Below are 12,595 nucleotides of genomic sequence, written 5' to 3' on the forward strand. Positions count from 1 at the left end.
GACCGACGCGGCCGAAACCAACTAGTGGGGAGTACAGCCGTGGAAAGCCCCCGAAAAGGCCCCCCGGAAAAGCTATACACACACACACACACAGAGAGAGAGTAGAGAAACCCAGAACAAAAATTAAAAACAAAAACGAAACTCAGCAACAACGCGTCGCAAAGCTCTTGAAACTTTCCGCAGGGGCGTGCGGAAAAGGGGGCTTCAGCTCAGTGGAGTTCGGAGTTCGGTTGGTTCGGTCAGGCGGCTTTTGAGTGTTTTCCACCTGAGCACAAACTTAAGTGGCGAAACTTGATTAAAACCGCACACACATACACTTATACACCTACTAGGTGCGTAGGGCGGGGCGGAGGGGGGGAGCGGGGTCCGAGCCAAAAATCCGGACCGTGCTAAAAGTTGCTGATACGGCTAAGGACAGGTCGGGGATTAAGTTGCGGTTATCCACTCCACTCCACCGAACGAAGGCCAAAGTTGCACACATTTCATCGTACACTTATTCAGAAATTAAGGACACAAGAAAATATGCTTGCATAAGTGCATTATAAGAAGTTTGCCAAACAAAGTTGCTGAAACTAAAGCCTCTCTGACAGACAAATCATTTTGAGTAACATTCATAAGGATAACTGCTTTAGCTATGTTGGTTGTAGCTTCAACTTAGTACAAAATCAGAGAAAACATAAAATTATTTGAACTTGCAAAAACATTTATTTATTTATTGTTCAATTGTTTCATGAATAATCTACCATCCCTTTCTATCTGCAGAATCAAATTCAAACTCTGGGGTTTTCCTCTCACGCGGCTTCTCCTCGAATGGCAAATCCAAAGCGTATTCCTGTTGCTGCCGCAGAAGTTGATGAACTCCGGGATAATCCACAAAAATAGGAGCATATCGTCCAAGTGAATCCTGCTCGATATCGAAGAGGAATCCATTATCGAGTGGTATGGCTTCGTCTGGAACTTGGTGGTGATGATGATTTCTTAGCGGCGGCAAGTAGGCATTTCCAGGCAATTCTGCCGAAAAACAGCAGACTGCAAGCAGCAGAATCAAAATCAGGGTCAAAGATTGTTGCAGCATCTTGGTGGCTTCGTTGGAGGGCTTCAACTGTGCCGAAACCCGGATTTCAGTTCGCTTTTATGGCCAAAGAAGCAAGGCCAGGTAGAGTGAGCTCTACAAATTATTATTCAAACTTAAAGTATAGTAGGTTACCAAACAATGCCATCCATGCTTAAGTGTTCTTCACATTTGCAGATAAGACAAACCTCTATCACTGATAAAAAGGTAGTGTTTTTTATTTATTATTAAAATTAAACATTTTTGGTATCTTTTAACTTTAAGTAAGAAGCTAAGTTAAAGAACAAACAATTTTGAATGACTCTTTTCAACGTATTAATTTACTTATCGCTTCTTAACCTAAGGAAATTTGTGAAAAGTGTACTCTTAAAAATCCACTAAAGCTCTCGAAGACCTTGTGCCGAAATAAATTTTCGGCTGCTCATTAATTATAATATTATGCTGATCCTGATCTTCGACGGCGGGCCAAACCTTCGCATCGGAATCGTTATCTCGCATAAATTTCCCGCTATTTCTGTGCCACACTTGAGATACTGGTTTTCCGCTCTTATACCGAGTGTGTGGGAACGAAAAACGAGGCTTTTCCGAGCGTCGAATGTCGGATTTTGAGACGCATGCGCAGTGGCCGCCGAATATCTGACGAATTACAGCGTTTCCCGCCAAAGTCGCCGACGGATGGCATCAGGGCATCCATCTGGCTGCGGCTTTGTTTACCTTTGTTATCAGCTCTTATCACACGGCTTCTCGCCAGGTTCCCCGGGTATGAAGTGGCCGCCCATTGGCTGCTGGAGCCTCCCTGCGGAGACAAACACCCGATGGCCCACCCTGTGCCACTTGTTCAGCAATTAATTGCAATTAATACGAGGTCAAATGCAAATCCCTCTTCAGACTGCAGACTGCCGACTGCCGACTGTCGCTTTTGTTTGCGAATAAGAAGTACAAGTCTTCGAAGCCCTAAAAGGCATAATTAAGAGTTAGAATGGCAGCAGCAACAACAGACTCTGATAACTGCCAACCGGTAAATGTCGAACAACAAAACAGGAAAGGATATTCGCAAATGATAGAGTCACGAATCTGGGATGTCCTTTGCCAATTCACGGGATAAACATGTAGTACACTTAGTATTGCTAGCAAAATCTTTTGGATAATATTTAGATGAACATACCAAAATGTATTTTTATTTTTATCAGAAGAATACTCTACTCCCAATAAGCCTAAATATAAAATTAAAATTAAAATGGCATAAAAAATATGTTGGCTCTACAATTTATCTTTTAACTGATAAAATATGATTTATATTTCTTGACGGTTTCAATAGGCTTTCATTTTCCAAAACGAGTTAGAGTATGCTGACAGTGGCTTATGACCTTATATGTCAAACATAGAATGTTACATGCTGACAACATTTGTTGCTTGCAGGCACTTTTAGGGACCGAAGGGGTTAAGGTGGGCGGCAGAGGCCCACGCCCAGGCCCACGCCCACTTCTGATGTGGCTTGCAACACTTCCGGCATTTAAGCAAACAAAATATGTAGCAACAAGGAAAGCACACGGCTGCAACAAGCCAGAGCGCATTTGTGTTCCATTTGGGGACCCCAGTGCCCTTCAGCCCCTCAACCCTTGCCACGCCCCCTTCTTACAATACTCTTCATATTAAGAGGTTCGGTTGGGATAATAGTATTAGGAATAAAGGTTTCTTTTTGTAGGTTACTCTTTCTTTTCATCATAAATAAATCTGAATGTCTGAAGGTTTTGTCATAAGATGCAAAACCAATTTCGAAATAACAATCTCAGATTGTTTACGATTATATTTTAATCAACAATGAATGTATCCTGATATATATTTTAAATATTTCCATATGATTGATCTGTGAAATATGTTTATGCAAGTGCTAGTTTTAGCACCTTTGGTGTACATGCCCCTTTTTATGCTGCCACATGTGTAGGCGGAAAATGCGGCATGTAGGCTAATGAGTTCGTTCTACTATATGACGGACGTGTCTTGTTTTTGTGCTCTTATTTTTTCACCTCCCACTTGCTGCTCCTCCGGATTTTGTTGCCTTGTTGTTGCTCTTTATGTGCCGGCTAACGAGGACACTCCATTGTCTTCTGGTCTTCTGGTGGCACAACCCGAAAATGCCACCGGCTGTGTCGCAACTTGCTCTATCCATATGGCGATTCGGGGACACAGATTGGAGAACTTAAACTCCCGGAGACTGGGGAAATCAGGTAAGTGAGGTAAGTGAACAAAGCAGCTAAGATACTTCGAGTGGTAATCTTAAAAGTGCATTTTTTATTTCCATATTTGTTTTCCAAATTGATTCTTAAGTGTTCCCTTTAAGCTAATCATTGGTTTTACACTTTTATAAACACACATATAGGGATTATAAATTCAAAAAAACATGTTCCTTTTTAACAAGCTTACTCTATTCAAAGAGCCTCCTCAACCAGGTGACTCTCAAGCTGGCCAACTCCAGGCAAAAGGCAATCACAGCTGCTGTCAGCAGAATCGAAGCTATATAGTACACGCCGCAGAAGGAGTCCAGGGGTATTGGCGACACCTCGAAGTCCTCCTCGTAGGGACTCTTGATCTGGCTGCTGTCGAACTCGCGGATGAAGTAACCGATGATTCCCGCCGAGAGGAGCTGCTTGATCTTCCGGTCGAAGGCGAACTTGAGCAGCGAGTGACGTCTCAGGTAGATGACCAGTTGGTAGAGAAAGATGTGCTCTTTTATGTGGGTTAGCCGACTGGTCGACCAGTGCCGCAGGTTGTAGAAGGTCATGGTGGCCATTAGGGAGGTGGTGGTGATCCTGGCACTGTCGCCCACCTCCTGCATGTAGTCGAAGCGGTCCTTCGATCCATTCCTGGTCAGCACCGTCAACTGGCGCGGATAGAAGTCCAAGTACTCCTGGGTGATCAGCGTGTAGTTCGCCTTTATCAACTGCGATATTTCCGTGGGCAACGGTTTGGTATAGGCCAGCCTGAAGGAATCGAAGAGCTTGCCCTGGTAGGCACTTCGCAGGACCAAAACCAAGAGCAGCCAGCCGGCGAAGAGGATGCGAACCCGTGAGCTTCTGGGTAGACTAATCGCCTCCAGGGGATTTCCTATTAAAGTGGTGAGCACCTGAAGAGCATTGCGCGTGGCATCCGAGTGGCCCACATCGATCCGCTGGCCAAGACAAACAACCAGATGCACCAGGACACCGGAGACAACCAGAGCCAGCCAAACTAGGCCACAGAAAGGCACCGCCAACTGGGCAACTGCCCCGAAAGTCGGACTCACGTGCATGATGAACACCAGGGAGCTCTGGTGATAGGAGCTCGTGAAGGAGAACTGCGATCGGTGCTGATGGGAGCCGCTCATCGCTCCAATCAAAATGGACGAGTTGCTGTAGATGACCTGGTCGAAGCAGCCACTACATTCATCCGCGATGTCCGGCGAGAGGCACTTGTCGCACGGCTCCTCGAGCAGAATGCGAAAGTGGAAGATCTCCGCCAGCAACTTGATGAGCTCGCCATCGATGCCAGTTAGTCGCCAGGTTTGAGTCCGCTCCTCCGGATCACTGGAGTTGCCGAGAAAGTACACAAAGGGCGCCAACGGATACCAGCTGACTTGCAAGGGACATCCAGACAAACTATTCAGAGCCCGATCGAAGGACCTCGCCCGATGACCCAACCGAAAGGATCCGTTCTCGTACTGATCAATCTGCTCGAGCGTTACGCTCAAATCGCAATACTTGTTGTACATGCGATAGGCGTAGACCAGCACCACGCCGTTCTTCTTCTGGGTGAGCAGGATCACGTTGAGGGTGTGGAACCTCACACAGGTACTGGATATCTCCCTCAGCACCTTGACTCTCTCGGCTCGCGAGGACATGCCGCGTGTGAGCAGGATCAGAAAGTTATATTCCCTGGTTGCATGGTGATCGGTGAAGTGGAAACCCAACGTGTTGAAGGCCTCGGCGGAGTTGACCAGGAAAACCACATAGGCGGCGGGCACCTCCGTGGGTGGTTCTTGGAAAGTGCGCAATGCCATCGAGAGTCCCATCTCCATTAGGATCGAGGTCATCAGCTCCTGCTGCTGATGATCCGTGTGCTGGTCCTGCCGCGTCAATCCGATTACAGCTAACGTGCTCTGCGACGGACTGACCTGCTCCTCCAGAATCTCCAGAGCAGCTGCCGCCAGGGGAGCCATCGCCTTCGGTTCCGGCGGATGCAGTGCACCACGGATCGCCAAGGATCGAGTGCCCAGGAGGAGCCACAGATACAGATACTGCAACATTTGCCTTCGCCGCAGTTGCCAGTCCACAAGCAACTGTCCTCTGTCCGCGGCAATTTTCCTAATGGCAAGCTTCTGCTGCGTTCGGCTCAATCGCCGATAAGCCACATAAAACTAATGACTGAACAAACCGCTTTGACCCCGATCTAATCCTATCCTGTCAACGCATCTAATTAGCCTAATGTGCAGTGCAACCTGGCTAATTGCTACTTTAAATGAGGGGTGAAAAAGCCTTAACAAATTAAGGTATATATTACTTTAGCGTTACATTTCAGAGTTCTAACATTTTATGCGCTTATTGCTGACCGAAAAACATTCATATGTACATATAAAGAAAAAAACATGAAATGCTGGCAATCAAGCAGCAATCATCACAAGAGTGCCCACAATCCCGAGAGCTGTGTTGAGAACGCAAGGGCCAATTCAACTTTTTTGCCACAAGTGATGGTTTTCGTGCGGAGGAGCGGCAGGATAAGAAGGATATGGGGCTGTATTCCCCTGCCTAGGACCACTTTTTATTTATCTTTGTGCAAAGTTAACCCACTGGACCCGCCGAGAATGCAGCAGAATGGCCAGTGCGGAACACTCGTATCTCTGCGGCTTGTTAGTCCGAGCGAAAGCGAGGCGCTGCCACGCCCCCCGAACCTACCACTTCACGCCCATCTGGCGCGCATAAAAATTAAAAATTTCATTAAATTCACAAAAATGCTTGAAGTGGAAAAATGTAATATCCTTTGGGCACAAAGGATGTGCATATAAATGCAAATGCGGTACTGTTGCCCGGCCAAAAGCGAGGCGATATGTCCGAAACGCCCGCTGGACGCCGCTGCCCCCCTTCCCGCCGCTGCCACGCCCCCAGATGCTGCCGCAGCAGCTGCATGCATGAATGCACACCATGCACTGAGAAGAAATTGGGTACACTTGTCATATGCATACTTCACTTTTTATAACTAAAATCTATTTTACAAATTGTTTTAATTTATAAAGATTCAATTATAGATATTAAATGTTAGGTAATTTTTAATTTATTTGATCCCAATTATTCTATAGTTTTAAACGGAACAAATATATTCCTTTCTACATTTTCCTTAAGCATTATTTAAATACCCACTGATCTCTAGCTTCTAACTTTTCTCACATTTAAATAATGAAAGGCTTTCAAAGAGTTCCTTTTCTTTAGAGAATTTCTTTCAGTGACTTTGAGATCCGGGCAACTTTTGCACATGCTTTCCCCGCTTATCTCCCCCTCCTCCCCCCATTTCCCCGCTCAAAACCTTTGTTTGCAATTAGTGGGCGACTTTCATAAACAAAGCGATAAAGAATCGAGTGAAAAGGGAAGAGGATATGGATATGGTATTCAAAACGATATTTAAGAAAATCCCGGCGAGCCGAGTCCTTCGGGAAAGTCACATAACTCGAGTGAGTCTCGAGGAAAAGTTTGCAGCTTTTCATTTGCCTAATAAGACGTCGTCAGATTGGGCCAATCGAGGAGAAAGTGTAGAAAGTTTGGGGGTAAAGGAGCAAAGAGCATAAAACATATGCCAGGCAAGCGACAAAAGTTCGAAAATTAAAAGTTTTCCGAAAAGTATGCAAAAGTCACCGGAGAAGCACTGCCGCAGTGGGTGGAAAGTGGAAAATGGAAAACGGAGGGAGTGGAAAAAAAAGGAAAAGCAGCAACGGAAAGCTGCATATATAGTATGTGCGAGCATGTTTTGAGAACTGTAATTATGACGCTTGTTAGCAGTTATTTCCCATTTCTGTGCATCATTTCCGCAGAAAGCATTTTTAAGCAACGAAAGTTAAGCCAACAAAAATCAAGAGTAAGAACTAAAAATGTATATATTCCCTGTAATTGAAATCTTTCTGCTTAAATATTTATTGTTCCTGTAAAAAATACCGATCATGGAAGCAATTAAATTACTGGCCAAGGGCAAAAACAAGACACAACTTTTCCGAGGCGCCGCCCACATACGGGTTTTCCTCTTAAGTTTTGCGAAAGTTCAAGCTTGGCCTGCGCATAAATTAAAAATGACAAGGATATGCCAGGACGAGTGGGTGTGGGATTGGCGTCGTGTAACCAAGTAGGCAACAAGTTGCAACTTAACGTTGCCCACATCTTGCCGAAGTCGATCCCCTCGTTCCCCGTTCCCCCGTTCCCCTCCCCTCTGAAAACCCCGTTCGTGGCATATGAAACATGAGCAGACCCGCCCCCTGAGAAATTCTACGAATTCAGCGAAAAGTATTTTCCACCTTTAAACGTGAAACGAAGGTGAGGCTGGAAAAAAGAGGGAAATGATTTATGAATGCAAAAACTTTTCGGACCAACTTTGTACGGCCGTTTTGCCGGTGTGTGAGTGTGTGTGTGTGTGTGTGGTGGGAAAATCCTCATGTTACACACGAAACGGAGAAGGGGTGGGGGAAATAGAGGGAGATAGAGAGACAGGACCGTCCGCTTAATGGAATTATAAAAATGTTAACTTCAGCAGAAATTCAAACAGCGCCACACTCCATTCGCCCTGTTCTTCAGGCCTCCTTCACCTCCTCCCCTCCTCCCCTCCTCCCCTCCTTTACCTCCTTCACCCCCTTTTCCCCCCTTCTCCACTCCTTCCATGCTATCGACATGTGTGGGCAACTAACCTTTTTTCCACTTGCCTTCTATGCATTCAGTTATAATTTTGTTTAACATTTAAAGTGGCTTTGCTTGTGAACTTTTTTGAACGAGAAAAACAAAAATTTTCCACCGCAAACGATTGAAAATATTTGTATAGAACCGAAATTAAAAACAAAGCGAATATGGGGCCCCAAAAATAGAAAAAAAAAAATAAATAAAACCCGAAAGAAGTGGAAAATTTCCTACGTCAGCAACAGACGGCCGATATATCAGATACATATATAGATATAGACGAATAGATGAGCAGACATACGCAGACATATGGGTTTTTGCGGCTAGGGCAATCCAATATACTTTTTAAAGCAAACACGAACACAACTTGAGGCTGCCACAAGGCCCAAAGAAGCTGGCAAAGGGCTGATACTTGAACCCACAGCGGGGAAAGCACCACCCACTCAACCACCCAACCACCCACCCCCCTTCGAAAGCAGCAGCCAGCCAATTTCAAGCCAAGTTCTGGAAATGGACCAACTTGAAGTCCGTTGCAGCACATCGCAAAAAATTCCATTTAAATAAAAATAATAAGATAATAATCAAATCTGTTAACTGGAAAACAACAAATCATTGCAATCCTTATTAAGAGTAATATAATTAGAACAGTAATTCTTTGTGATATGTAATTTAAATGATAAAAATACTTAAAAAAAATAAATTTTGAGCTGAAAAAATATTTGAACCCCTCTCCTAACCTAGGATTATTTTTGTCAGTGCATCTCCCGCAGCTTCGCCTGATGATGTGTCTTATCTTGTCCTGCAGTGGCTGAGCGATGCCAGCGCATCCTGGAAGCTTTTTATCTTGGCGTCATGTTGATGTTTGTCGGAAACTTGATTATTTTCATCTCGCTTTTTTTCGCCAACACACACATGTCGAGGAATCGCCGGCCCATGTTGCTCCCACTCGGAAAATGTTTTGGATGCTGGGCCCGCGGCAGACAAACAGGAACAGGAAAGGAGCAGACTGGGATTAGCTCCACTCTACATCAGCCAGCCAGCCAGCCCAACCCAAAGGAAAATAAGAAGCCCGCAAAAAATATAGAACGATTTATATATGTGGTATGAGTACTCGGATGTACTATACGTAGGTACGTTTGTGGGCAAAAGTTAAAAATAAAGAGTTTCGCCCCGATGTAAATGCACCTTTAACTCGGAAAGGGGACCACAAGGACTCGGTTACAGGTTGTGTTCCTTTTTCCTTCGTTGTTGTTGTTGTTGTTGTTGTTGTTGTCCTTATGTTTGTTGCTGGCGTTGTTGTTGACAAACAAGGAGCGCATAAGTAGAATAAGTTGTAATAAGAGCAGTTAACAACATGAGTGAAGTCAAGGCGGGCGCACAGCGGGCAGAAAGCCAAGACACCTGAACGTCACGGCACGAACGTGGCCACAGTAAATACTCCTAATAAAGGACTTCGTCCTAATTACTTGACTTATTCAATCACCGGACGATCATGGAAAATTTCAAAGTACGATTCAATGAAAACAATAACCTAAAAAACAATCAACTCCAACATAAATTTATTAATAACATAGTACAAAAAAAATAAAACATTGAAAAAGAAAATCACGAAAATCCATCTGAAAAATATTGTATGAAATAAAATGGTTGCATCGTCAGTTGGCGAAATTGAAACATCCATTTCCATTGCTTGTTTTTTCTTATGCAAAGAAAAAGCATTGAAAAAAATAAGAATATTTAACACCACCTAATAAAAATTGCAAATACGCAAATGTTTGCTTTCAGATTTTAGCTGAAACGCTTTTCGGAACACAAAAATTTAAACAATTATAAATATGCAAGGCAAAGAATACTTTTTAAGCCTAAGAACGTATAGCAATTTCTACCTTCAATGAAACACACTTCCTCAAAATATAATCAAATTAAATCACATAAATATAGAAGGCTAAAAATGTAAGCTCATTAGGCCAGTGTTCACTGTACTGAACGGGCACGGGCCACGCTCCTAACAACTGACAACTCCTTTAAAATGTAGTTACTGTTGTTATTATTCAACCTTAATGAACTTAACAAGCTCGCACAGCGACGGGCCGAAAGGACGAGGGACCAGGACGAAGAAGGGGCCAGAAGGACGACAGTTGGACACAGGAATACCGCCCCCCTCTCACACACACACACACACTAGCACACACACACACCCACAGCAGGAGAGACAGACAAACGAACAAGTCAAACAGAGGGCGGCCAAATGGGTGGCTCTGGATGGTATTTGGTTGGTAAGTACGTATGTTGCACGTTGCTTCGGGGGCACATACGCCCATCGTGTGTGCCATGTTCATGTCGCAAGAAATTTCCCAGCTCTCAATGGCGCAGGGTCACGTAACTCAAATAAAGCGCCAAAGCCACCAGCCGCAAAAAAATCAAAAAAAAAAAAAAGAAGATAAAACCTTAAAAACCGAAGACAAAGGAACAAGCCGCCTCCTTGTGCATTTTGACAGCGCCGAAAGTGAGGCGAAATTAAAAATGCTTTACAAATATTGAGAGAACGCGGCCGGAGCCAAGAAATAGTACAACAGGATCTGATCTTAATATTAACGAAATGTTGGCATTTCGATCAACGAACAAATACACGAATAAATGGAGGCGGTTTCAGTCCCTTGCCTACTTAAAAAAAATTGGCATAAAAATATATAGGTAACAAACGTACATAAGTAAAAAACATTTTTAATAAATCCAGCTGGTATACCTTTTTCTAAGCCCTTCGCTATTTTAACCTTATATTATAATAATTGTATTTTAAACGTTGCCATAATTATCAAATAAAATAAACATTTGAAAACAAATAAACTCAATACTACCTACTTGTTGGTATTGAACACTGTTAAAGTGTTATTACTTTTTGTATTTAAGTTGCGATGCAAAGTAAATTAAAAACAAAATCATTTCAGGAATATGTTCGCAACCATTCCCACTATTTCAGTCTTATACTGAATGTTAAAGGCATAAAAGCCGGCTGCATTTCGAGGATTGCTAACAGTCACTGGCTGACACTCAAGGCAACCGGTTGTTTCGTACTTTTCGATTCAGAAAATATCCTAAAATATTTCGTAAAAACTTTCAAATGTTAAGTTAAATTACAAAACGTAATTTTGAAAGATAGTTTTAATAGCACTTAAGAAGCTTTATTGCTTATTAACCCCTATTAAAATGATATCCCTTCATATTATCATTGGTAAATTTCTTAGTATTATTACAAGATAAATAGTTTAAACATACTTAACCATTATTTAATCTTTAAAATTTCCAATGTGAATCTCTTCGTTTGAAAAGCCAATATCTTTGTCACTTAAATCACCATTGTATTACACTTTCAAAATAACAAATACCATTACGGTATGAAATTCAATCAAGCCTTGTTTTTACCACCCTTCGACCCTTAGGTATATTTTGATTAAATTCAATCGTTTAATAAATTAACTTCACGTAGCTGGATTACTTATTAACGCAGCTTGAGTTCGAAGTTCGGGCTGGGGAGTTGAGAATTGTGGTTTCTGGCTGGGTTCTGGTTTCTGGTTTCGCATTTCAATTTCATTTAGCATGCCCTTCCGGTTCTTGCCACAGTTGCAATTGCAACTGCAACCGCTTTTATGGCCGCGAGACTTTTACTGTTATTAAATTTATTTATTGAAAACGCCACTCGGTCCCCGATCGAGGAGTTTTATGTTTAGGTCAACGCTATTGCCATCGCCATCGACAGCGACATGCATATTGATTGACAAAAACACTTCAGTTAACAACACGCTCCCTTGGAGTTTTATTTATTGGAAGCTGCGTTGCGAAGGCGAGAGCGAAGGTCCTGGTCCATTTGACATAATTAATTGAGGCACGAACAATTACGGGGCGAGACAGCGAGCAGGACAATAAGGATATACATTTTAATTAAAGCACCTCGAGCAACTAATTAAATTGCCAGAATGCTGTTAGTATGTGTGAGTGTGTGTTGGTGTGTGTGTCTGTGGGTTGGTGTCCTTTGGCCCTCGAGTGTATGAATACGGGAGTTGCGGTGGCCGAAATGTCCTTGAGCACCTTTGCCTGTGTGCGGTTGTCCGCAGATCCCCAATGTCGATTTCTGTGTGTGTATGGGTGTGTGCGTGTGGGTGGTTGAGTGTGCCGCTTGATTCATGGGCTTGCAAATTGAATGGGAAAATTCTTAGCATACTTTTGAGCGCGCAGCGACACTTAAGGAGCCACAAAGGGATTAAGAACGCGGTTTGGTCCTTAGCGTCCGAAACGATTAGTCAATGGGTTATGGAGAGGTGGGAACTCATATTTATCTTTAAGCCTCTTCATTAAAATGTACATAAATTTGGCTGATCATATAGTAACACAGGTAAATAATATTTAATAGGATTGTAAGAACAATAATCACATTCCAATTGAGTTTTTACTCCTGATCCCTGCTAATCGCTTGTCGATTTAAACGATAGCTTTGTGTAATCGATAACACTCGCCGATAGCAACACTTTGTAGGCGCTTGCCGCCTCGCCGGATTATCGCAGTCTATCATCGCCGGCGAATAAAAAAACAACTCCACAAAAACTTTCAGTTACTCAGTCTGTCA

General features: G+C 43.2%; 2 protein-coding genes across 2 annotated transcripts; both read right to left on the bottom strand.

The window, feature by feature from the left end:
* Positions 1–739: 739 nt before the first annotated feature.
* LOC108095263 lies at positions 740–1,075 on the bottom strand. Its single transcript, XM_017196288.1, has one exon. It carries the CDS (start codon positions 1,073–1,075, stop codon positions 740–742), a length of 336 nt encoding a protein of 111 aa, XP_017051777.1.
* Positions 1,076–3,497: 2,422 nt separating this feature from the next.
* LOC108095262 lies at positions 3,498–5,354 on the bottom strand. Its single transcript, XM_017196287.1, has one exon. It carries the CDS (start codon positions 5,352–5,354, stop codon positions 3,498–3,500), a length of 1,857 nt encoding a protein of 618 aa, XP_017051776.1.
* Between the last annotated feature and the right edge of the window lie 7,241 nt (positions 5,355–12,595).

Source organism: Drosophila ficusphila, unplaced genomic scaffold (genome assembly GCF_018152265.1).
Source record: "Drosophila ficusphila isolate 14025-0441.05 unplaced genomic scaffold, ASM1815226v1 contig_198, whole genome shotgun sequence".
NCBI classification, from domain to species: domain Eukaryota; kingdom Metazoa; phylum Arthropoda; class Insecta; order Diptera; family Drosophilidae; genus Drosophila; species Drosophila ficusphila.

Excerpts from the sequence above, each read along its gene's own strand:
- LOC108095263 (XM_017196288.1), bottom strand. The coding sequence starts at position 1,075 with ATGCTGCAACAATCTTTGACCCTGATTTTGATTCTGCTGCTTGCAGTC.
- LOC108095262 (XM_017196287.1), bottom strand. The coding sequence starts at position 5,354 with ATGTTGCAGTATCTGTATCTGTGGCTCCTCCTGGGCACTCGATCCTTG.